Here is a 24,573-nt window from a genome sequence, read left to right as displayed (position 1 = left end):
ACTAGTGGAAAATCGGTAAAATTGGCCAAAACCGGTGTCAAACCGGTTTCAACCGGTTCAGGCAAAACGACGCTGTGAAGCTTTCCGGTCATCCTCCTCGCAGCTTTCCTGCGTTCTTGTGTGAGATCTGATCTGTGAGTTCTGATTCCCTTTGCCTTTTTCATGTCTGCAAGTCATCAATCCATGCAAAACCTTAGGTTGTGTTTGGATGGAGGATTTGAGAAATCCAAGGGATTTTAAATGCTAGGGAATTCAATTGAATCAAAAGAATTCCCTTGATTTTCAAATTCCCTTGTTTGGATAAAGTATTGAAATTCCCTCAATTGTAAAGTTCTTTGTTTGGGCAATGTAATTGAATTTCCTTTATCTTATTTTTTTAATCTAATTAATATTATTTGAATAATTATAATAAAAAAACTTAAAATCAGCCCAGAATTTTATAATCGGCCCAAACCCCCTGAATTGACTCAAAAATCTGAAATTAGTTGGATCACAACAGTGGCATAATGAAAAGTTGGAAACACTTTGTTTTTAACAAGTGCTAACATCAATCCAAACAAACATTCATAAAGATATCACATTTTCTATTACTTTAAATTTAAAACTGTGTTTTTAACAAGTGCTAACATCAATCCAAATGAAAATTAAATAAAACAAAGTCTCAACGGTGGCATAATGAAAAGTTGGAAACACAACAAATGGGTCCATAAACTATAGCAAATCACAAATCAGTGCATAAAAGCTAAGATGTAATCTTTCTTTCCCTCCACGGGAAGAGCTTTCAAAATCTCCAATTTATTTGGATTTTCTGAAAGTCAATCCACTGCTTTTAGCCATTGAGTGCCATTAAGGTCCGGAATGTTCTTTAGCTCATCCATCACATCATGAACCACTTCTTGGACATTTTTCACCCCTTTTCTAGTTGCTTGCACAAATTCACTCAATGACTCAGCCACTTTATTCATTGAAGTAATTATCCCATTCTTTTCTCCACTTTTTCCCTTTTTGAATTCCATTGGTTGTTTGCTTTTCCTTGTTGTAGAGCTTTGTTCATCAGCATCAATATCCACAATATAAGCTCCATCCTCATTTGCTTCTTTACTCATGATGTCATCTGCATCCAAGGATGTCTCCGCTCCAATTCTTGTTGCTCTATCTTTAGCACACAAGTCTACAATGTCATCCCAATTAGCAATCACCTTAAATCCAAGAAAACAAAAATCATATAATTGAATTTAATATAGTAAAAAAAGTATCAAAGTTGAGAATATTACCATTCGGAATTTGAAGGTGATTTTGACGACGTAAAGCATCTCGCAATACTCGTGAATCTCCTGCCGAGCCTTCCCAACCAGGTAACACGTAAATAAACTTTAAATCTGGACCACAAACCCCTAACACATTCGTAGAGATGTCACCCTTTCTATTACGGTATCTAGGTTTATCTTCTGCTGCCACTGTTACTGGAATATGTGTCCCATCAAGTGCTCCAATCGAATTCTAAAAAAGTTTAAAAATCATAAATAAGTTGTAATTACTAGAAATCTCATATAATTACTCAAGCTTATGATAAGTTTACCTGAAACCATCTCCATTTGTATGCCTCAGAGCCCTCTAGATTATTATGGTCTTGAAACTTCAAATATTCCCCACTCACTTTCATCACAGCTCGTAGGACATTGTTGAATTGCCTACTTATTGTTTCTTTGGATCTATAATAGGTAAAGTGCACTACTCTGTACTTTAGGTTGTGAGCAAGGATGTGCAAAAACATTGCCACTGCTTCAATCGTTGGGACATTTCTTGTTCTTACCAACTGTCCTTTATCTTGTAAAATTCCACAAAGTTTAAAAAATGCCCTTTTACTGACTCTTAACTGTTCAATGCAATCACTTTCGGTTCCTCTATATAGACGATTAAGGAAATTGCGTCTTTCCAATTCCCAATTTCGGGACGGTTCCTTAATAAAATGCATCTCATGATACCAAGCTACTACACCTAAAAGCATAGCAACGACACTAGCAACAATGAATGTTATTTGCTCCTGCAATTTTGCCTCTTCTTCTTCATTTCTTTGTTACCTAGAACTGAAGTGTCAACTACTCTAAGATCCATTTGTTAACTATAAAAAAAACATATAATAAAACATCAATATTGCATGACACTATAAAGAAAATAGGAAGTAAGATAAGCTAACTCAATCAGATTCAGAATCAGCTAGTTTAAACATTAAATGGATAAGACCAATCATGATTACATCTTTGTGCAAGTACTCAAGACCAATCAGTAATTGCTTTGTGTAAGTTCTTATGATCTGTTGAATGAATTAGTTGAAATAAACTGGCATTCAGAATTAACAAAGTACATTAGTTTAGTAGCCTAAACTTACAGCCTCAGGGAAAGCTTCAAACTTCCCTAGTAATGATGATAAAGATCCACCAAGAAAAAACTTTGAATCACATGCAAATAACTAATAATCAATTGGCCATTATCAATCTGTTGTAGAGCCTTGACATAGAGAGCTTACCATTATTGGTTAGTGCTTGCATAGGGATTTTATCGATTTATATTTGAGATTTCGGGTAGGTTCCGGTGCATTGCTTTCCTGCGATTCCCCAATGTGGAGATCGTAAGGAGTATATCGGATTTATGGTGTCATTGCATAATATATTCTTTGTTGAATCTGATACTATTTGTTAGGTTTTGTAGGTTGTGTTCTTTCGTTCTTACCTTCGAGTACTTGCCTTGTTCAAAGCTAGATGTAATTTGATTTACAGTTGGGAGTAGGCATGACATGTTTTGGAAATACTTTGAAGAGAAAAAATGATACTCATGTTTTTGAATCTTTTTGGAAAACATTGTACATTTATTTTAGCAGGTTACTATGAATCTGCCGATTACATTGTGGTAGCCAATGTCCCTTATGGAGCTAAGTTATTGAACCAAGAGCTTTTTAGCATGGGCATCATCAATACCAATATATATTAGAAAAGAAGAACTTCTATCAGACTGATTTAGTGACGTGTCATTCTCACGTTAATTCTTAGTGACGTGTCATTCCCACGTTAATTCTCATAAACAGAATTCCACGTGTCATTCTCAGATTAATTCTCATAAAAAAATACATTTTTAAATTTTAGATTTGATTAGGATTTAGGTTTTTTATTTCTTGATTTTATCTTAATTTATTTTTGATTTATTTTTAGAGTATTAATTAATTTTTATTGATTTTTCGAATTTTTAATTAATTCAGGATTTTATGAGTTTTTATTGAGATTTGCTAGATTTTGATAGATTTTATCTATATTTATTTAGTACATTTTTAAATTTTAGATTTGATTAGGATTTAGGTTGTTTATTTCATGATTTTATCTTAATTTATCTTATTACTTATTTTTAGAGTATTAATTAATTTTTATGGTATTTTATTGAATTTTCGGATTTTTAATTAATTCAGGATTTTATGAGTTTTTATTGTGATTTGCTAGATTTTTGTAGTTTTTATCTATCTTTATTTATTACTTTTTAAAATTTTAGATTTGATTAGGATTTAAGTTGTTTATTTCTTGATTTATCTTAATTTATCTTATTATTTATTTAATGTTAATTTCAGGAAATATATTATTTTATTTTAGAGTTATTTTTAGAGTATAAATTAATTAGGATTTAGGTTGTTTATTTTTATCTTAAATTAATTAATACTCCAAAAAAATCACACGTGTCATTCTCAGGTTAATTCTCATAAAAAAAATTCACGTGTCATTCCATTTGATAGATTCTCTTATGTTGTGTATCCCACATGTCATTCTCAGGTTAATTCTCATAATAAAAATTACACGTGTCACTCCATTAGATAATAACTTCTCTTTTGTTGTGTTATTTTATCTTGAAATTGTATTTTAAAAGATTTACCCTAATTATCTAAGATTTACCTAGATTACTCCTTACTAAATTTATTTCCAAAACAAATCTTGAAACCGTTTTCATTATCTTTTTAAATTAGAAAAAGTCTCAAGTCTAATCGACATCGTTCCTTGGATTCTTCCCTACTCCAAATCGCGATCATCGTCGGATCTGGACATGTTGAAGGAGAGGAGTATTGCTTCTACTGGATGGCTCTTAGATGGATGGATTTGTACGATTGTTAAGGTTTTCATGAGGTAAGAGATCATTGAGTTCCTTTTGCAACAACTTTTTTCATCACTTTTGTTGATATAAACATCTAACAAGGGGCAGACATGTAGCAGCATACGCACACATGTGACATGCTGTCATCATATTATGGATTTGATTTTTAACTTTTTATGAATCAGGAACTCTGTAGTCTGTAATCAAGATAAACAATCATTCTATGTAAATGGAAAAGTGATCAGGGTCATGTGGCTGCATGGTGGTCCTAATATAAGCAAAGGTTGCATCAGGAACGTGTTTGTTGAGGTATCTACTACACTATTTTGATTTGAACGTCATTATTGTTTCTGGAATGGAATATCCTTAAAATATGATGAAGTATGAGTATGTATTTTTCAAATCCCTCCAGGCTCTACATTCCAATATTCTCATGTATCTCTATCGCAGATTTGTAATATCTTTTCCTAATTTAAAGCTTTCTACTAAATCAGTATTAATTGCCTGGATTTTGATTTGTGGAATTTGGGTTTTGTAGGCCGATACAGATTCCATGGTAGTTTTTCGTATTCGAGTTCGTCTTTGTCGATCTTTCAAGCAGTAGCTACTCTTACAAGGCTGGGAACACCAAGTTATGAGTGCCGATGGAGTTCATGCCAGTCATAAGGTAGTATTTTATTGATCGTATTTGTCTTCGTTCTGCTCCAACTTTGCTTCTGTGACTTAGTTGTGGCCACTTTAGCCCCTAAAGTTGTTTTGTAATTTATAAGAGTCCAAGAAGAAAGGGAATTGATTTTTTTTCTCCTTTTTGAAGCATTTTTTGGTATGTTCTTTCACAAGTGAGGGGGAGAAAAATTAGTAGATTTTTATTTCATTCTGACTGAATCTGTCTGCGAGGCCTTCCAATTCAATGAGACTTTTCCATGCCAGAAGAGGCATCTGTTATTCTGATTACTATAGCACTCTTTACCACTGAAATTTGTAAGAGTCATTTGGAGGGAAGTTCCAGCAGCTACAGTTAAGTAGTAAATAGTAGTTTTCTCCCTGCCAAATCCAATGTTACTAAGACCCCATGTTTTAGATCACCTACATCTGAAATAGAAGACAACAATAGAGTTAATAATGCTGATTGCTATCCTATTTTCAGAAGTGTTGCAAATGCTCTTTACAATTATACAGATAGACCATTTTAATTTATGTGTGCTGAGTTAAATAATTTCTTTTTAAATCAATTGGAGGCACTCATATGTCAATAAAAAAATGTGGGATATGGTTCTCTTTTTATCTGTGTTGTTTTAGAACTCAAATGAATTTGGTTCAACTAATGCAGGATTAGGCTGAAAGCAGACTGAATTGTGAATACTTGAAAAGAAGTTGTGAGAATCTAACTGAAGGACTATTATAGTGAATATCCAGTAACTCTTCCTTTGAGGAGACCATATTTAGGAAATCCAGGTATATTCCAGGATCCATCTTTTGATGAAAAGAGAATGGAAAGTAGTAAAGTACCCATTGATGAAATTCTAAAAGAAAAATTTAGGAAATATATAGTTGCATTGAATCAGACATGTTCTTGATAATAGGAAAATGAAGTTGCTTTCTTCTCTTATTTATTTAGGCATTACGTTTCTAAGTCTCAGTATTTTTTATGCAGGATGCTTCCAATGTACAATACATAGTTATTGGTGGAAAATTTCGTACCAAGCTATCCACGATAGTTTTCCAAAATATGCCAAATAGTCTTTTGTGGGAAACACATGAGTTCAATATGCAGTTCCTATAAAAGAGTTTACCCTGCTAGATACTACTCAGCTGATGAGTTGCCTAACTACATGCTGCTATCTCTTAAGTTTTTTTGCTTTGATGAATCACTATTAGTATATAAGGATGTGTCTCTGATTTCTGAAATTGTGTTCCTCCTTATCATCCTCATGTCTGAATCATGCTTATTTTGGATTGAAATAGAATATAACTGGATAATGGTGTTGATGGGTGGTGATGTGAAAAATGGTTCTCTAGAGATTGTAGCGTGAAAGAGAAGAAGTTGATTTGATGGAGATTATGGAGGGTAGAAGGAGTGTAGTGTACCCTCCTCCCCTAAATGAAGCTCTACTTTTTATGTGTAAGAGGGGGAAGCAAGAACAGATAGAGAGGAGTTTTTTTTTCCGTGCATCATCACTCTCTTCAACAGCAATAACTCATTTGGTTGCTAGGCTTTCACCTTACAACTACCTTTTTCATTTGAAAATAATCAGCTAATATAAGCTTATTATTATAAGTGATCATAAGTAGTCCTTTCAGTTGTTTGGTCCTTTATTTGTTTAACTTTGGCACTGAAATTGTAATTTTGTGTTCATGGCTCCTTTCAGTTGTTTGGTCCTTTATTTCCTAAGCTTTGGCACTGAAATTATAATTTTGTGTTCATGGCAGGTGTGCAGGGGTCACTTAGAATATGAGATTGCTATTAATAATTTTGTGTTCATGGACGCGTTGTTAATGTTGGGGATGACTCTAACGGTTCTCTCCCAGTCAAGCGCCCTTCCCCTCCTGAGGTTGAAGCTAAGGGTCTTTCTGGTGCAGAAAAGATGTTAGACCCAAGTTTTTAAGTTTAGAATAAGGGAATAAAATTTCTATTCACGATTAGGTTTGATGTATCGTGAAAGAAAACCTGAACAAGTGTTTATTGAATGGAATAAATTTATGAAGGAGAAAGTTCAGGAAAAGGCTAAGGATTGTATCAAAGTCGATAAAAGTTATAGCACGATTAGTATACGCTTAAACCTAGGGCAAGAGCGCTAGTAAATAGCTAATTTGCACTTAAAGACACGATGGAAACTAATTCCAAAAATCTTTAGAGAAATGTTAGAACTTCTCTTAATCCTTCCATGACAAGCGTTTCGATGCGAAACCCTGAAATGTACGAACGTCCGATTCTAATCTTCGGAGGTTTGCCGAAACTAAAACCCTGATAGTTCAAGAAACCTAAAATAAACGGTCAATGAATACTTTTTCTATTCGGAGCTTCAAATGAAGATTCCACACGCATACACCCATTTCTCTTGATGTTTCCAATCTTTCTTCAGAAGGAAGTTTTGTCTTCCGACATCCACTGCAAAAAGTAGTTTTTCGGGTAAAATAGATTTACACCGACTTTGGATTGTTTACCTTAATTCCAAGAAACCTCTTTTGAGTTTTGAAATTCTGTCGCCAAAACCTATCTTATAATTCACGGAGGATGGCGCCGGAAAAATCGAAATCGCGAAATTTTCATTTTCCCGCATTTTCCATCCCCTATAAATAGGAGAAAAAAATCAAAACCTTCACCATTTCCATCACCCAAACCCGCGAGCTTCAAGGAGGAGGAGGAAGAGAAGATTTTCGCCGTTTCTTGCTTGATCGTTGCTCTGACATTTGCTACTTGAAGGTATCGAGGTATAGATGTTAATCCTTACTTCTGATCGTCAATTCCGTCGTTTTTCACTATGTCTTTCTGTGCTCTAAGTTTTGATAACTTCATCTTTGTATCTAAACCTCTTCCCTACGTGCCCAAGAGCATGTTTAGCGGATTACATTTCGCCGATTCTCGCCGAATTGCCGCCGAGTTTCAATTCTGCTCCAAATACCCATTTTTAGACAAAGTTTCATCCTTTATACTGAAAACTCTCGACTTAGCTTAGCGCTAGTAGGATTAGTTGTCATAAACGTCGTTGGTGACGTCCTCATCCAATTTGTTTTTCGAATTTCCAATTTTGAAATTCTGAGCTAAAAATATTGACCAAAATACCCCTGCGACAGTTTTCGATCCGATAATTTTTCCGAGTTTAGATTCGCCTTAGTTACGACTAATGATAACCTAGGAACCAAGTTTGATCGAAGAAAAATCGGCGCACACAATTAAAGTGTGTGGCCGTGAGCTCTCCAAGGGAGGGGAAAAATTCCTTTTTCGAAAACTTGTCCGATCGCGTTAGATTATCGTACTTCGGAGTATATGATACTTCGTGTAACCTTAGTGAGTATTGAGTGCTGAGTTTCTGACTGATTATGATGGAATTATGTGGTTTTTGCTCTAAGGTTCATTTGAGGAGTTTCAAGAAGAGGAAGGCGTAGAGTGTGAAGGAACGCTTGAGGATAACGCTGGAGGAACTGCAGGTGAGGGCTACTCATTGAACTATTAGTTAATGCTTTAGGTGTCGACAAATTCGACTTGATTTACTGTTTATGCACTTGTTTGTGTTTGACTGGGAAAATGTTTTCTGAGGCTTCGACTGACAATGATGATTATTCATCTCTTGATTGTTTTTGAGATTGATTTACATGCTATGTGCTAAATGGTTAAACTAGGATGTGTGATATTTGCCCTATATGCTAAGTGCTACATGGTTAATCTAGAATGTGTTGATATATGTGCCAGGACTGTTGGATTGCGCTAATTTGACTATGCAATTACACATATATATGTTGTACTACCGAGTGAGGATAACGGGCATGTTATGCCAAATTTATTATGAGATTTTGGGAAGTTTGACGGGACGAACGGAGATTCGGGCCTCGTTATTGTTTTAGTGGATCGAGACATTCTCTGAGAGTTATTTGGGATTATGGGATCTTTGAAACTCATAAGATTTGCGATAAAACTAAATGAAAACTATTTTACAAGGAAAATTCATAAGACATTAAACAACCTCTAAATCTTTAAATAATGATAACCATCTCGAAGGAAAGCTTAGGATTCAAATCTTAGTTTTGGAAAATGAGAAGTGTCGTCGAGTCCAAGTGTTGAGGAAACTAATAAGTTCTGAGTATGTTGATACTCTTTTGCTCGAGGAGCAGTTTTGTTGTTGGGATATCTAAAAGATAAGCCGGGAAACGGGTAGTTTCCGAGTATGTTGATACTCTTTGCTCGCTGAGCAGTTTTGACCATCGGATGGAGATGAGTCGGATGATTCGAGAAATCATCATGAGATAATGTGTTTTATAATTAATTGTCTTTTGTCGCAGAATCGACATTTGCCTTAGGGTATGCCTTTAGAGACAATAAGTTAGCTAGAACACGTGGCGACGTGTCGAGTGAGGTCGGAGACGTTGTTTGGCTAATCACTTTGCATTCATGCACACATTAAGAGGTTAATACACGGTGGGATGCCGGACCTCGGTGGATTCCAAAATGGTCATAAGACCCGGATTTCCACGTAAGAACACTGCGGTGATTCTTAGTAGCAGACCGAAATGGCAGACCTTCGGGTTTACTGCTGATCTGACTACCGTTGTTGTTGGTGTAAGAGGCACGCGGGCCGAAATGGTCCCACCGTGGCTGGTGTTAGGGCTGATCCGTTGATGCTCATCCCTCCGGAATGCATCTTGTCAACCGGCATCTCATTCATGCAACATGCATACTGACTTAGTTGCCGAGTGTGATTGATACTTGTTAATCTTACTTGATGCATGTTAATTGTTATTATTGTCATTTATATTCATTGGGAGATATACAATGTTATGATGCTATCACTAACTACTAAGCCTAAGTAGTTATCCCTTAAACTGTATCTATTGGAGTTATTACTTACATAATTCTTTGGAGTTGACCCTCGCGTCTTCTGTGTGTGTTTTGGCGGACTACGCCCTTGGTCAGATGTCCATGGCAGACTGGTTCACGATGGTTCATCCTTCGGGGGGGACTAGATTCGAAATGCTCGATCAGGATGACCCCGACTCATGGGTGGTCGACCCCGCTGGCCACCGAGCGACTTACTCGGGGAGGATTATGGAGGACCGTGTCGACCGTCTGGGACACTTGACGGAAGGAGTGCTGAGGAGATACACTGTGAGCTTCAACCTGCCACCCGGCGTGCACTGCGGACTCGGTGTAGGAGCACCACCACCACCGTCATCTTCGGATGATGAGGACCCCTCAGAGGAGGAGCCTGTGGGAGGGACTTCTCCGGAGTCTAGCTCACCCACTGTTGCTGTCATTGATGACCATGGCTCGGGCCCTAAGCCCGTGAGGCCAGCACAGGAGCGTGTCGCGGTAGCAAGAGGAGGGAGGATGTTGTAAATTGACTTAGTCGTTCTGGATTCCGATTCGGACGATGACCATGCTAGCATGTAGTTGTGAGTGCTGGTGTGAGCTCCTCTAGACATGATTAGTGTAGGAGTAGAGTCATAGCTCTGACCGTCATGTTTCATTTGGGGACAGGGTAGTTTCCTGACCGATAGCTTTTTGTGTGGTTTCTCTACGGAAATCACAGAGAGTTGGTTGGACTAGGGGGTCTTGTTTTAGGCCGTTTGGGCTGACTTATTCTCATTTTTGAGGGATTGTGTTGCGGACACTTGACCTTTCCTTTTGGATTGTACATATTGCCTACGGGCGTTACTTTCTGTCACTTCCCGTCACTGAAGGATACTCGTGACGTGGTTCGCTACTTACAACGGGGGCTGTAATTATATATTGTACATTAGTCATGCTGTCTTTTATCTTGAGTTTTATTTCATTAAGTTCGTAGTTTTATCAGTTAAACAATTCATCAAAAAAAAAATATTCACGTTTTTCCGCTTTAATTTCTTTTTGGTTACTAAAGTGACGCCACCGAAATCGGGGTGTTACAAAAGAAGTGGTTGAAGGTGGTGAAAAATGAGAAGATTTGAAGAGTCTTTCTTTTTAGTCTTCTCCAGTTATTATGTTTGTAATTTCCGGTGGTGTTTTTTCCTTTAGACTAAAATTTTGCGATTTTCATTATGTTGTTATTGCCAAAGTGGTGCTATGCACCCATTCTTTCGTTGTTTTGTGCTCATTGGGAAATTTTGGTTGTTTTTTGCTCATTGAGCAATTTTGAACTGTTTGGATACTTAGTCTTTGTGGTTGAAAATAATGTATCGCTTGAGATTCGTTATTTACCCTTTTATTTCTTTTAAAATTGAAAAAAATAATATTGAGATTTGAGCTTGAAATTTAAATTGAGTACTAAATAATAGTAATTGGAGCCAAATTTTAACTCAGATTTTAAAACCTTTTTTCTTAAACACCTAATACGTTATTTTTCACCCTAAATCATTTGTCAATTCTTTCAAATTAATTAATAGGGTTTCTTTTACTTTTTAAGAAATAAATATAAAAAATAGAATTATCACATAGATTATGGTGTGAATATTCAATATCTTTTGTTACATCACAAAGATAAATTGCACCCGCCAGGAATCGATCCTTGGACCTCCTCATACCCAACTCATACGTCCCCCAACTCCTACCACTTGAGCTACCCTACGGGGACTGTGAATATTCAATTTTAACTAATGCATTTATTATTTTGAGTATAAAAAAGGCAAATCTGTTTTTAGAATAAAAAGGAAATGAATAATTAATTTAAAAAAAACTTTTAATTTGGGATACATTTAATTTCGTAGTAAAATAAATTAAAAAAAGTCAATTCCGTTTTAGTGAGTAGATTTTGATTTATATTAAGCATATTCCGTTTTAGTTAATTAATTCGAATACGGAGTTTAAAAAAAAAGAATGAGTATCCTGTCATTTTTTTTGAGGATCTATAATGAGTAGAAATAATCAAAATCCATTTTTTTGTTATGAAAAAGGGAACGAATATTTTAACTATTTTTTTATATGCACCGACGGTGTAAAGTTTTTTTACACCGTCAACCAACCAAATTTCAAAGATGTGAGAAAATTTCTCATTTTATTTAATTTCATTAATTGACGTGGCACATCCTTGAAATCTGATTGGTTGACGGTGTAAAAAAACTTTACACCGTCGGTGCATCAAACTTTTTCTCTTTTTTAAAACATTTAAGAAAAATAAATTAAAAAACTCAATTCGGTTTTAAATGGGATCAAATTTTGATTTTTCCTTTCATAATAATTATTGGGGTTTCTTTTACTTTTTTTTAGAATAAAATATAAAAAATGGAATAATCACATAGATTAAGGAGTAAATATTTAATTTTAGTTAATGCATTTTTTATTTTTAAAATTGTAAAAAATAATATTGAGATTTGAGTTTGAAATTTAAAATGATTACTAAATAATAGTAATTGGAGCCAAATTTTCACTCAAATTTTAAAACATTTTTTTAAACTCTGAATACTTTTTTTTCACTCTAAATCATTTGTCAATCCTGCAAAAATAATTAATGGAGTTTCTTTTACTTTTTTAAGAAATAAATATTAAAAAAGAATGATCTCATAGATTATGGTGTGAATATTTAAGTTAAACTAATGCATTTATTAATTTGAGTATAAATAAGGCAAATCCGTTTTTCCATATTTGCCATATCCTATGTTTTCTGAAATAGTGAATTTTGAAAATGTTTTATTAATGATTTCTTATATCTATGATTTGTTCTATTGGCTTCATGTTCATGAAGAATGTGAAACGAGTTCCCTATTATCTCGATCAGGCTTAGAAGATGAGTTTTTTTGTCCATTTTGCTTAGCATTTCAGACTCTTCTATTTCATCTGTTGTTTAATATATTTTAAAAAATCAAGGTATTGGTTGATGTATCAAATACAATAGGCATATTCCCCGTGCGGGTAAAAAAACACTAGTTAATCTCAAATTTGAAACTGAACTTTGCTAGATGAGACAACAGCTGTTTAACATGTAGCATTTCTAGCTCTTTCACCTAAAACTTGTGAACTCTGTGGTGTATATATCAGTTCGGTTCCTGGATGTTTGTTTACTTGAATGTTTATTTTGGAGTAGTGAATGACATGCACCCAGTTTAACTAATGCCTTCGCATTTCTTTTTTGTTGGTTGAAGATATTCGGTCAATGCTCATCATCATGAAGCTCCTTGACTTACCAGTTCACGAATGATGAGCAGTGAGCTCCAAGTACTACGCATTGAGTTATTCTTTTCTTCTCTCGTTTTTGGCTTTACATGTTTATTTGTTAGGTTTTGGTGAATTAATTTAACGAAACAACAAAAGCAGGATTTTTGCATATTGGTTGTGTATAGCAGTCCCTAACTGCCAGAACTACCTTTGATATAAGCTGCTTTTTTACATGGTCAATGTGCTGAAAAGGGGAGTTTTATGTTTTCCTAAGGGTTTTATATCAAAGTTTAGGTATATTATCATTAAGTTTGGTAGAATCAAGCTTGAAGAAATGAATGTGTTTAAAAGTGATTGTAAGTTTTTATTTATTTATTTGGATAGTAAAATGGAATTACTTTAATTTTTTGAGGCGGAGTTATAGCTATATTTTATAGCTATATAAAAATACAAAATATTTTTACTTTTGTCAATGTATTTCACTTGTAAATGTATCTTTACCTAGTAGAAAAAGTTGCCCAGTTGTAATTTATGTTGAATGATACGTTCAAATATTTTTTTTTATGTTGAATGATATTAATTTCAACACTTAAGCCTAATTATTTTTAATTAAAATTGCAAAGGAAACATACTCTCAACGGTTTAATAGTGTATGGTACCAACAAGGGGTTGGTTTAGGGTAGATTCCCGTAAGTGTGATGTCACAAGCAGGGACGGATCTATGTTATAGGATATGGGGGCATTTGCCCTCACCAATTTTTATATGTTTCCTTAATATTATGTGTTGTTTGTATTATTCTCCTTACAAAAAAAATTATTTTTTTACTGTCATATGCGTTATTTGCCCTCACTACTTATTTATTTGTGTGTGAGTATGTATATTGCCCCCACAACTCAAACTTTCTGGATCCGTCACTGCTCACAAGATCGAACTTCAGGAAAGTCATTTGTTGAGAGAGACCGTCATTGCAAACATGATAACACCCGTCAAGGACAAAAAAAATAAAATAAAAGGTCTTGTGCCTCTCCAAGTGATAATATGGTGATAGATATAAACAAATGACTCGAATTCAGTTGAATAATTGGTATATTACACACCTTGTGAGATACACCTTGAGATAGGTGGGATCTTATTGATATTCATGGAGATGGAGGGAGGTATAATCATGAAATTTCTTAAGTGAAATTTATATATAAACTTAAGTTTATATATAAAAGTACAAATGAGACTTTCGATCTTGCCCCATCTGAAAAGCATCTATGTTAAATTAAACGTGCCACATGGTAAAAAAAAAGTGTCAAATGAAAGAGCTCAAAACCATTTTTTAAAAACAACCATCTTTATGTCTATGGAAGAACACCATGCAAAATCTCACTCAATTTCCTTGAAGCATTGAAACAATTCTCACTTGTGATCATTATCGCTTCCAATTCAACAAAATATTATTGGTGTTCATGATCCTTGCTCCCTGCCTCCCTTGTTTAAGTTACTTTTCTTTTCTATCTTTTCTGTTGGATCCTTCAAATACCACTGATTAAAGAATGAACATAAAGCTATTTGAAACTATAAATACAAAACTAATTATTAGATTGAACATTTATGATCTTTCTCCAGCTCTGGAACTGGAACAGCATAGGGTGAGGTCCAATCAGCATCGAAAATTTCACTAAGTTGAGAGACTATGGCAGTGTTGTATGTCCCAAAGCTGACACCTGCTGTTGTATAGAAGTAGTCCCAAACAAGATTGCTAGTTCCAATGTGAGCCCTCACATTGCTAACTGCATATTTTCCATGATTGACTCTGCTGAAACCAGGGTACATGTTTCCTGTTCTATTTTCACCTTCAATGGCAGGTCCTGTCTTGTTGAAACCAGGAACCACATAATATTTGATCTCAACTTTGCCAGAGCATTTGTTGTATTTGGAGGAAGAGCATAGAGTGTTGGAGTAGAGAAGAGACTTCAGGTATGCATCTGTGTTACTGATGGAGTGTGCCCAATATGAAACCAATATCTTCACTGTTGCATGCTTTGAAAACACAACCTGCAAGGTGGAACTTTTTGTTAGAGTTTTTTGGATACATATTCTCTCCAGACTCCAGCATCTGCAGACTACAGCCTCTCCAGCCAACAAATAATCATAAACTCTTTAATTTAATATTAATTTTTTATTTAAATTAATCTTAAGTTCTTAACCATTGATTGAAAAAATCGATGGCTATAGTTGTTTAGGATGGAGGCTATAGAGAACATCTGCCGCAGAGGATCCAAATACGAGTTTTTTCACGCTAAAAGTATCAATTACTATAAAAGTTGAGGATTCTTGCAAGGATCAGGGACTTTGGCAGGATCCCTTTATCCAGATAATAAAAAGCAACTTGATTTGTGTAGAACTCATCATAATTGTAGAAATACTAGACTTATTAAAACAAAGAAAGAAAGGAAACAGAGAAAGCCTAACACTTGAGTTACCTCTGATATTGCAGAGGATAAGGATGACCAGTAAATTGTTTGGTCCAGAAACTGTGATTGGCCCAGCCAGTCCATGGTACTGATTCTAACTGTCTCATTCATTTCAACAGATTTTATTGTGTCAATCCATGCCTGCTCATCAGCCTGATAACTGCCAAATGATAGCTGCAACCACCAATAATATTAAAATCCAATGAAGATTGGCAAGATAACAAGTCAAAGATCATCATAATACAATCTAATGACAGAAGTTTTTCTTTCTTGAAAAAAGTTAATATTAATCAAGTTATTCAATAATGCAATAAGGGTATAATATAATCACAATATAATACAAGCCAGTAATATAATCACCCGCTTCTACATAAGCTGGATGGCCACATAAGCTTCATGATCAAATTTATGGGAATAAAAATTCTCACTAAAAATTAGTACCAAATAAAATTACAATAAACATCATGCCAAGGTAATTTAGTTTTCACTAAAGAAAGGGATGAGTATGAGTTGAATAAGAAAAAACAACTCACTTCTTTAGAAAACTGCAGATTTAGATCTTAACCAAACCAACTTCAAGGGCAGAACAAAATTTTAATGACTAATCTACTGGACATGGGATGTTATGGATAAATGAAGGACCATAAATCTATGAGCAAGCAGATTCTGCAGCAACTTGAACTACATAATTGATTTTCATTAGAAACGTAAAGAATGGCTTTGAAGTTTGTCTACTAATTAGAGATGATATATGTAGATTTGACGGCAAATTTGGCCCTTCCTAGATAAAGTATCTAAAGCCCTGTTACAGCAACCTCTAGTTATGCATTGCCATATTTTATTCAAATGCTTAATTGAGAGACCTAGCTGTTTTTCCATTAAGATTACTTTCTGATAGGAGAAGAAGTGAAAGAGAGGAGAAAGAGAGAGAAAGAGAGAGAAAGGAACTGAGAATTGAGATTAGAGAGATAAAATTCTTGTTACAACTAACATAACATCTCTAACTGCCTAATGACCTTATTTATACTACTTTGCTGCCAGCTGTTATGACAGCTGTTCTAATTCTTATTTAACAGATGCTAACAAGTGCATCATATTCCTACTTAACAGATGCTAAGTGATGCTAAGTGCATCATATCCCTCCCCTTAAAACTCTCCTTGACCTCAAGGAGAAGCAGTAACATCAAAGAAGGGGAACTGCTGCTTCAGCTTATATAGCAATTCCCAAGTGGCCTCTTCTGCACTTTCCCCTTTCCACTGCACTAAGACTTCAGTAACAGCTCTATGGTGTTTCTGCACAGAGCGCCTCTTCAAAATCTTGAATGGTTCCTTAGGATTATCCATGCTGCCCCAATCTTCCGGAAGAGGATAAAGAGAAACTGTAGCGTCTGGGCAAGGTTTCAGCAGGGACACATGAAAAGTGGGATGAATGCGTGAGGTAGCAGGTAAATTGAGGGTGTAAGCAACCTTGCCTACACGATGTAGTATCTGATATGGGCCAAAGAAACGAGGGGACAACTTTTGTGAAGCCCTAGAAGTGAGAGAGGATTGCCTATAAGGCTGGAGCTTCAAGAAAACCCAATCTCCAACTTGAAATTCTCTATCAGACCTGTGTTTATCAGCCAAGGTCTTCATGCGAGCTTGAGCTCGAGCCAAGTTACCTTGCAACTTGTTGATCATCTCCTCTCTAGCAACAAAGCTTCTGTCCACAGCATCCACCACAGTGCTTTGAGGGCAGTAAGGTAAATGCAAGGGGGGCGGCTGACCATAAACAACTTCATAAGGGGTAGCTTGGATTGCGGAGTGAAAAGTGGTGTTATACCACCATTCTGCCATAGGCAGCCAAGCAGCCCACTCCTTTGGTCTCTGCCAAGTCATGGCCCTCAAGTAATGTTCCAAGCAACGATTGAGGACCTCACTCTGCCCATCTGATTGAGGATGATAGGCAGTAGACAAGCTCTGAGAAATGCCCAATTGTTGCAGAAATGCTGCCCAGAATTTGCTAGTAAAGAGGGGATCCCTGTCACTCACTATATTTGCTGGGGCTCCATGAAGTTTGTAAACATTGTTGATGAACACCTCAGCCAAAGTGGAAGCTGAGAAAGGATGTGACAAGGCTATGAAATGAGCATACTTACTAAGCCTGTCAATAACCACCCATATGGTGTCCTTGCCATGGGACTTAGGTAACCCTTCAATGAAGTCCATGGCAATACTTTGCCACACTCCATCAGGTATAGCCAAGGGCTGCAGTAACCCTGGAACAGCATGAGGTTCATACTTGCATCTCAAGCAAGTCTCACACCTTTGAATAAACTCAGCTACACTCTTGCTAAGTCCTTTCCAATAAAATAAGGACTTGATCCTATGAGTAGAGGCCCTTATACCCGAATGCCCCCCTTGATGAGAGGAGTGCAACCATTGCAAAATAACCAATCTGACTTGGTCATTATTGGGAACTACCAATCTGTGTTTCCGGAAAAGGAAACCATCCACCACCCTGTAATGAGGATGCTGGTCAGGAGAAGCATACACCTCTTGCATAAGATCCTTGAGGGAAGAATCTGCAACATAGGCTTGTTGTATTAGATCCCACAATTCTGAAGAAATGGAAGAGACTGCCAAGTGTAGCAACTCTCCATGATTGGCCCGGGATAAGGAGTCCGCAGCAACATTGTCCTTTCCCTGCTTATACCTAATTTCATAAGATAGACCCATCAATTTAGTAACCCATTTATACTGTGCAGGTGTAGACAACCTTTGTTCCAGTAAAAATTTCAAACTATGTTGATCCGTTAAGATGAGGAAAGGTTGAAGAGACAGATATTGGTGCCATTTAGACACTGCATGCACAAGTGCTAGTAATTCCCTGTCATAAACTGATAGCAACCTATTCCTGGGAGAAAGAACCTTGCTAATAAATGCAATAGGGTGCTTGTCTTGCATCAGAACTGCCCCAGTTCCTGTACTGGAAGCATCAGTCTCCACTACAAATGGCTTAGCCATATCTGGAATAGCCAATACAGGAGCAGTACTTAAGGCTTGTTTGAGCTGATTGAAAGCATGGGAAGCCTTATCAGACCAAAGGAAGGCATCTTTCTTGAGTAAGTCAGTGAGAGGTGATGCTAGCATGCTGTAATTTTGAATGAATCTTCTGTAGTAACCTGTGAGGCCCAAGAAACCTCTGAGTTGCTTAAGTGTCTGAGGTTCTGGCCACTCTTGAACTGCCATGATCTTGGCTGGATCTGTAGTAACCCCTTCGGGAGTAATGAAGTGGCCCAAGTACTCAATTCGAGTAGTAAAGAAGGCACATTTACTTCTCTTGACATAGAAGGAATGAGTCTTTAAAACAGTGAAAACATGTCTAAGGTGTGCCACATGCTCAGCTATGGACTTACTATAGACAAGGATGTCATCAAAGAAGATGAGCACACACTTCCTTAATAGACTAGCAAAGATGACATTCATGGTACCTTGAAATGTGGCTGGGGCATTGGACAACCCAAAAGGCATGACCACATATTCATATTGTCCACCATGAGTCTGAAATGCAGTCTTAGCTATATCTTCTGGTTTCATCCTTATTTGATGATAACCAGACCTAAGGTCCAATTTAGAGAAAATTTGAGCACCCCTTAGCTCATCCAGCAAATCTTCAACAAGAGGAATAGAAAATTTTGCTTTAACTGTCATGTCATTAAGCTTCCTATAGTCTACACACATCCGCCAGCTGCCATCCTTCTTCTTAACCAAGACCACAGGAGAAGCAAATGGAGAAGAACTAGGTTGGATAACCCCTGAATCCAACAGCTCTTTCACCATGTTGTCAATGACATTTTTCTGTGCAGGAGGGTACCTATAAGGTCTCAAACTAACTGGGTTGGACCCTTCCTTCAGAACAATCTGGTGGTCATGGATGCCTCTGAATGGGGGTAGCTGTGTAGGCTCCTCAAAAACATCCTTAAATTCCTCTAGGACAGTGGTTTTATGTTCTTTAGTTGCAGGATCCTCAGGTTCCTCTAAGCCAAGAGCACAACACACTTTCTCTTGGGAACATGGAAACAATTGTAGCATAAAACAAAAGCTTTCCTCAGCTACAATTTGATTAAGTTTAGCAGCTGAAACTACTCTATCCTTCCCACTCTTATCAGCTTGCAATCTCACCTTAAGGTGTCCCATATCAAATTCCATAACAAGGGCTTTGAAATCCCATGATATAGTTCCCCACTGAGTTAACCATTGTAAGCCTAAAATCAAATCAAAACTACCTAAAGGAAGAGCAATAGCACTAGTGAAGAAATCATACCCTCGCATCTTCAACTGTATTCCATCACATAGGCCTGTACCTTGCATGACTCCACCACCTGCTACAGTAACTTGTAAAGGCTTCAGTAGAGGATGCACGGGTCTAAGGTAGCTCAGGCCTTCCTTGCACAGTTTTTGATCAATGAAGTTGTGTGAGCTTCCAGAATCAATGAGGACATGAATCCTCTTCTTTCCTATCCATGCAGTCAACCTCATCAAAGGATATTCAGAGTCCCCATGTATGGCATTCAAGGATAATGTAGGAACAACTGGTTCAGAATCAACAGAACTTGCAGAGTCAACAGCTTCTGGTTCACCTTCCTCAACCTCCATTAAGAAAACTTGGAGCTTCTTCCTTTGCGGACAATCATGCCCTGGAGAAAATTTCTCATGGCAGAAGAAGCACAAATTTTGTGCTCTATGTTCTTCCATCTCTTTAGGAGATAATTTCCTCTGAAATGTGTAATTAGGTTTTCCTAAAATTTCTTTCTGATTGGAATCACCCCCTGGTTTCTTCTCTGGTAACTTCTTCTCAACAAATGAAGAGTTTCCGCGCCTGTCAGACCATGCGCCGGTGCTTCTGACACCCGAAACAGTGCGTTTCTGGAGCAATTCGATGCTCCTCTCCTGCAATTTCGCGATTCGTGTAGCTTCAAGCAACGTCCTTGGTGCAAACATCTTCACACCATTGCTCAACTCAGCACACAATCCACCCAAGTATACTTGCAATTTCTGAGGTTCTGACAAATCTGTGCGCGCAGCCAAGGTATCAAAAGCCTCTTGATAATCTTCTAGAGTTCCAGTTTGAACCAGGCGCTTAAGTTCCTCTAATGGTGAATCGAATTCAGTACCAAAACGCACCTTCACTGCATCGCTGAACTGCATCCAAGAAACTGGACCAGTCGTGCTCTGTTCCAAGGTCTGGAACCACCGGAAAGAACTCTCGTCCATTGCGATGCTTGCAATCGCTACCTTCTCTGCTTCCGGCGTGTTGTCAAGCGTGAAGAATCGTTCGCACTTCACAAGCCACGATTCAGCTTCGTCGCGGTTGAATTTCGGAAAATCCAATCGCGTCAATCGCGTCGGCATGCAGTGCTCGCCGTCGTTCGCGCCTCTCCGCCGCGACGACATCTCCGTCATCTGCAACCCGAGGCCTCGCATCGCCTCTTGGAACCCGTTCAGTTGGAGCTCGAACCTCTGCTCCAGTTCACGCAAATGCCTACTGATGCACGGCTCGATCGTCGCCGTAATCCGCTCCTCCGCCTCACGGATTGAGCTCTGCAACCTCGTCGCTTCTGTCATTGGTCACCGTGAATCGAGTGCTCTGATACCAATGATAGGAGAAGAAGTGAAAGAGAGGAGAAAGAGAGAGAAAGAGAGAGAAAGGAACTGAGAATTGAGATTAGAGAGATAAAATTCTTGTTACAACTAACATAACATCTCTAACTGCCTAATGGCCTTATTTATACTACTTTGCTGCCAGCTGTTATGACAGCTGTTCTAATTCTTATTTAACAGATGCTAACAAGTGCATCATATTCCTACTTAACAGATGCTAAGTGATGCTAAGTGCATCACTTTCCCCCCCTAGTTGCAACCCAAATAACAAAAGAAAGAAGGAAAATAAGCATGAAAAAAATCCATAAATGAATAACAAATAAACAAGCATGTTATAGTAGCACAATAAGAAAATTATTTAAATGGTAAGTTTGAACCCCCATGCAGCTATTATTCAGCCCGTTTCTGATGCCTAGATTCAAGGATGCAAATGGTTAAAAATATAAACATTACCTCTGGGGGAGCAAAGGAGAGATAAGAGACTTGGGGGAGCTTTGTTGAATAGTTATACCCGGGAGTTTTTATTGAAACGTCAAACATATCAGGCTCAGACAGAATAGGATATCCTGCAACATGAGGAGTCTCTAGATATTGAGGAAGAGGAGACCTGCCACACAACCAAATATACTAATGAATAAAAAGTGTAAGAATATTCTTTCCTCATGCTTAGTATACTATCATTTATTCTTAACTGCTTGTGGATGTAAACGTTAAAAGTTCCTTGTGCTTGCTATTTGAAATTTGCTACATCATTCACTATGTTGAATCCCATCTCTCATGTTGTCCCATGCTCAAGATCATGCTTAAGGCTTACCTCATTTTGTTTAAGCGATTGTTAAAACTCCAATCAAACCTTTACCATCCTAAGATTAAAATTATGCTAACATCTACCCATACACTTATATGAAGTATGAATTATTCTCACTTCTCACAACAGCAAAATTCCAGTGAATGAAAGTATGTAGAAAATAAACCTTAAGAACTTGGTAAGGAGATTTCAAAGACAGTTGAAAATGATACTTGAAGGTTGAAAGTTGAAAGTCACACCAAGTAGCACGTTCTAGAAGGGAAAATTAAGTAAACTTATTTGCATCACAAGGCCCAGACTTACTCGCATCTATCTCTAGGATCAACAAAATGCGACCAGCAAGGAACCTTTCTTTCAACTTGCCACTGTTGATCTAACACTGTTTTTGTGTAAGCCGAAGAATTCAGAGATGCTAGTGTCCATAAATTGTTAAAGTATATTTCAACTGTTTTAGCAACTCCAGGACAACCGGTAAGATAAATTCCAACTTCCTTGACCTACAGCCAGAAAGTAATAAGTAATGAGGCAAGTATCATTGGTTGAACAGATACATGTCTAAAAGAAAAAGAGGAGTTATGGAAAGAAACAAATATCCCAGAAAAAATGCACAAAATGAAAAACCACCAGTTAGATGAACATTAATAATCCATGGAGAAACATAACAGCCAACAAAATATGTTTTAAGCAGAGTTGGTGCTTCAAAATTTAGATTAGTGGAGACCTGTAAATTTTTTAGTGCATGTTTGGAAACTCTTCTACTATTGATTCTGATTCCTGAAGCCAGAATCAATTCTAGAGAGAAGCTTATGAGAGTAACTTTTGTCTTTCATAATGGATTCTGATAAAAAAGAAGCTGATCCAAACATGCTATTGGTTGTCTATTGACATTAAACTGCGAACATATAAAAATGTCAAGAAATTACCTGTGTAAGAGATTTCCAGTCATTATTAGCAGATCCAATATACACATCCCTATTATCGGATATCCAAACTTTGGCATGGACAATGCCTGATCCCCACCAATCCTCTAGTAGCAGGGTCACATTCTTAACATTTGGCCTTCCTGAAGCAAGCTTGGATGGCTCTAGTGTAAATGTTGGATAAACCCCAGAGTGGGACAGTAACCTACATCAGTCTCCATTTGAAATACACACAAGAGTTTTAGATCACAAGCATCCATGTTCAACAAACACAATTCAAAGTTGGTTGATTTAGGCCCCATTTGCAATAGCTTATTTGAGCTTATTTTATAGCCTACGCACTTATGCAAGTGTTTGATAGAGCTCATGTAAATAGTTTATGGTCTACTTATCAGTTATTTGAGCTTATTTACACAGGGTGTTCAGATTATCTAATGAGTATAAGCTTATGCTTTATCCATAACATATTTTCAGCTTATTTCAACAAGTTTCTTAAATCAACTTATGAATAAGGGTTTATGCGATAAGCACTAATAAACACTTATTGCCATAAAAACTTAATTAAGTTGGTTATCCAAACTCACCCTTACACTATGATTGTCAATCTGACATGCACTGGTTATCCTTGTATAAGTTGTATTCACAATTCAATTCATGTTTAACCAAAGCATCAAACATGGGAATGCAAAGCTAAATTGAAACACACCTGATACTAACATCACGGTCTGCAGCAGAATCTAATGCTTGATAAAGAGCAGCACCTTGATCAGCACCAAATTGGTGCATCTGGGGTTGAGTGTAACCATAATCTCCGGAGTGAGGATCATCAGGAGAAGCTAGCAGTTGCCAGTACTGAGCAATTATGTCAAGCCTCTTGGTGGAGTTTTCAGCCAGCCAACGAAGCACATCCCCTACAACCCAATTATGAGTGATAGAGAAGTAGCATCATCTCAATATATATATAATCCTATTCATGATACTATACATAAAACAGATTTTCTTTCATCATAATCAATTCTGAAATTCAAGCTTCAACTTTTAGAAGAATTTCCAAACATGCACTGCGTGCGCGTGAGTGGTAGTGTATATATATTAGAACTATTACTATTACAAACCAGTGGAGAGGACACCAGGAACTTGAGAGAGGTGAGGCATATTGGTGGGGATGGATTGTACTAGCCATGCTTTACAGTGGGAAGGGGATGATGTTGACTCACAAAGGTTGCTCAACAACACCAATAGAGCAATTATTAGAGTGCGTTTTCTCATGATTGGATTGAGATAACTACTATGCAAAAAGCAAAAGCAAAAGCAAAAGTTTAGGAGCTACAACACAGAACAACAGAACACATAACACTTGTGTTTGCTTCCATTTTCATTCCTCTCACTTTTCTTCACCAACCAAACAAAGGCTAAATTTGTTATAACAAGAAGAATGGAGGTCAGAGTGAGAGTGAAGCGACCAAGCTGTGATGGACCGACAGGATTCGCAGGATTTTCTTGGGATATACGGTTGGATTGGAGGATCCGTAATAGTCTCCCAAGGAATGCAGACTGCAGAGGCGCAAATCCAAAAGCTAAAATAGGATTAAAAAAATTGTGACAAATGATATGTTTTGGTGACAAGCAAAAAAAATTGTAATTATATTAACGCTTAATTCTCAAATTAGTCTCTGTCTTTGTGTCGCCGTCTGAACCAGGTCCCTGACCGGAAAAATTTGTGGAATACGTCCCCTTTTTTGCAAAACGTCTGGAGCCAGTCCTCGCCGGAAACCGGAGCTCCGGCGAGTGATGAAATGACATGATGACCGTGTAAATGAAGCTGACAT

The 24,573-nt window shown here is 37.0% G+C and overlaps 2 protein-coding genes and 1 long non-coding RNA gene across 3 annotated transcripts; 1 reads left to right on the top strand and 2 right to left on the bottom strand.

Annotated features, from left to right (window-relative positions):
• Window positions 1–815: 815 nt before the first annotated feature.
• LOC130709543 (uncharacterized) lies at window positions 816–1,837 on the bottom strand. Its single transcript, XM_057558931.1, has 3 exons — window positions 1,580–1,837; window positions 1,275–1,500; window positions 816–1,171 (listed from the first exon to the last, which is right to left on the bottom strand). The coding sequence occupies exons 1-3, from the start codon at window positions 1,772–1,774 to the stop codon at window positions 816–818; spliced, it is 777 nt and encodes a 258-aa protein (XP_057414914.1). The 5' UTR covers window positions 1,775–1,837.
• A 2,792-nt stretch (window positions 1,838–4,629) lies between these two features.
• LOC130732160 (uncharacterized) lies at window positions 4,630–6,846 on the top strand. Its single transcript, XR_009016956.1, has 3 exons — window positions 4,630–4,795; window positions 5,459–5,583; window positions 5,783–6,846. It is a non-coding gene; the product is annotated as an uncharacterized LOC130732160 (long non-coding RNA).
• Window positions 6,847–14,273: 7,427 nt separating this feature from the next.
• LOC130726274 (uncharacterized) lies at window positions 14,274–24,311 on the bottom strand. The gene is made up of 7 exons (XM_057577523.1): window positions 23,860–24,311; window positions 23,451–23,655; window positions 22,748–22,949; window positions 22,128–22,321; window positions 21,470–21,623; window positions 15,383–15,547; window positions 14,274–14,954 (listed from the first exon to the last, which is right to left on the bottom strand). Exons 1-7 carry the CDS (start codon window positions 24,011–24,013, stop codon window positions 14,496–14,498), a joined length of 1,533 nt encoding a protein of 510 aa, XP_057433506.1. The 5' UTR covers window positions 24,014–24,311; the 3' UTR covers window positions 14,274–14,495.
• Between the last annotated feature and the right edge of the window lie 262 nt (window positions 24,312–24,573).

This window comes from Lotus japonicus, chromosome 1 (genome assembly GCF_012489685.1).
Source record: "Lotus japonicus ecotype B-129 chromosome 1, LjGifu_v1.2".
Lineage (NCBI taxonomy): Eukaryota > Viridiplantae > Streptophyta > Magnoliopsida > Fabales > Fabaceae > Lotus > Lotus japonicus.
The sequence above is the reverse complement of the archived record's forward strand: the minus strand, read 5'-3'. Positions and strand labels throughout refer to the sequence as shown.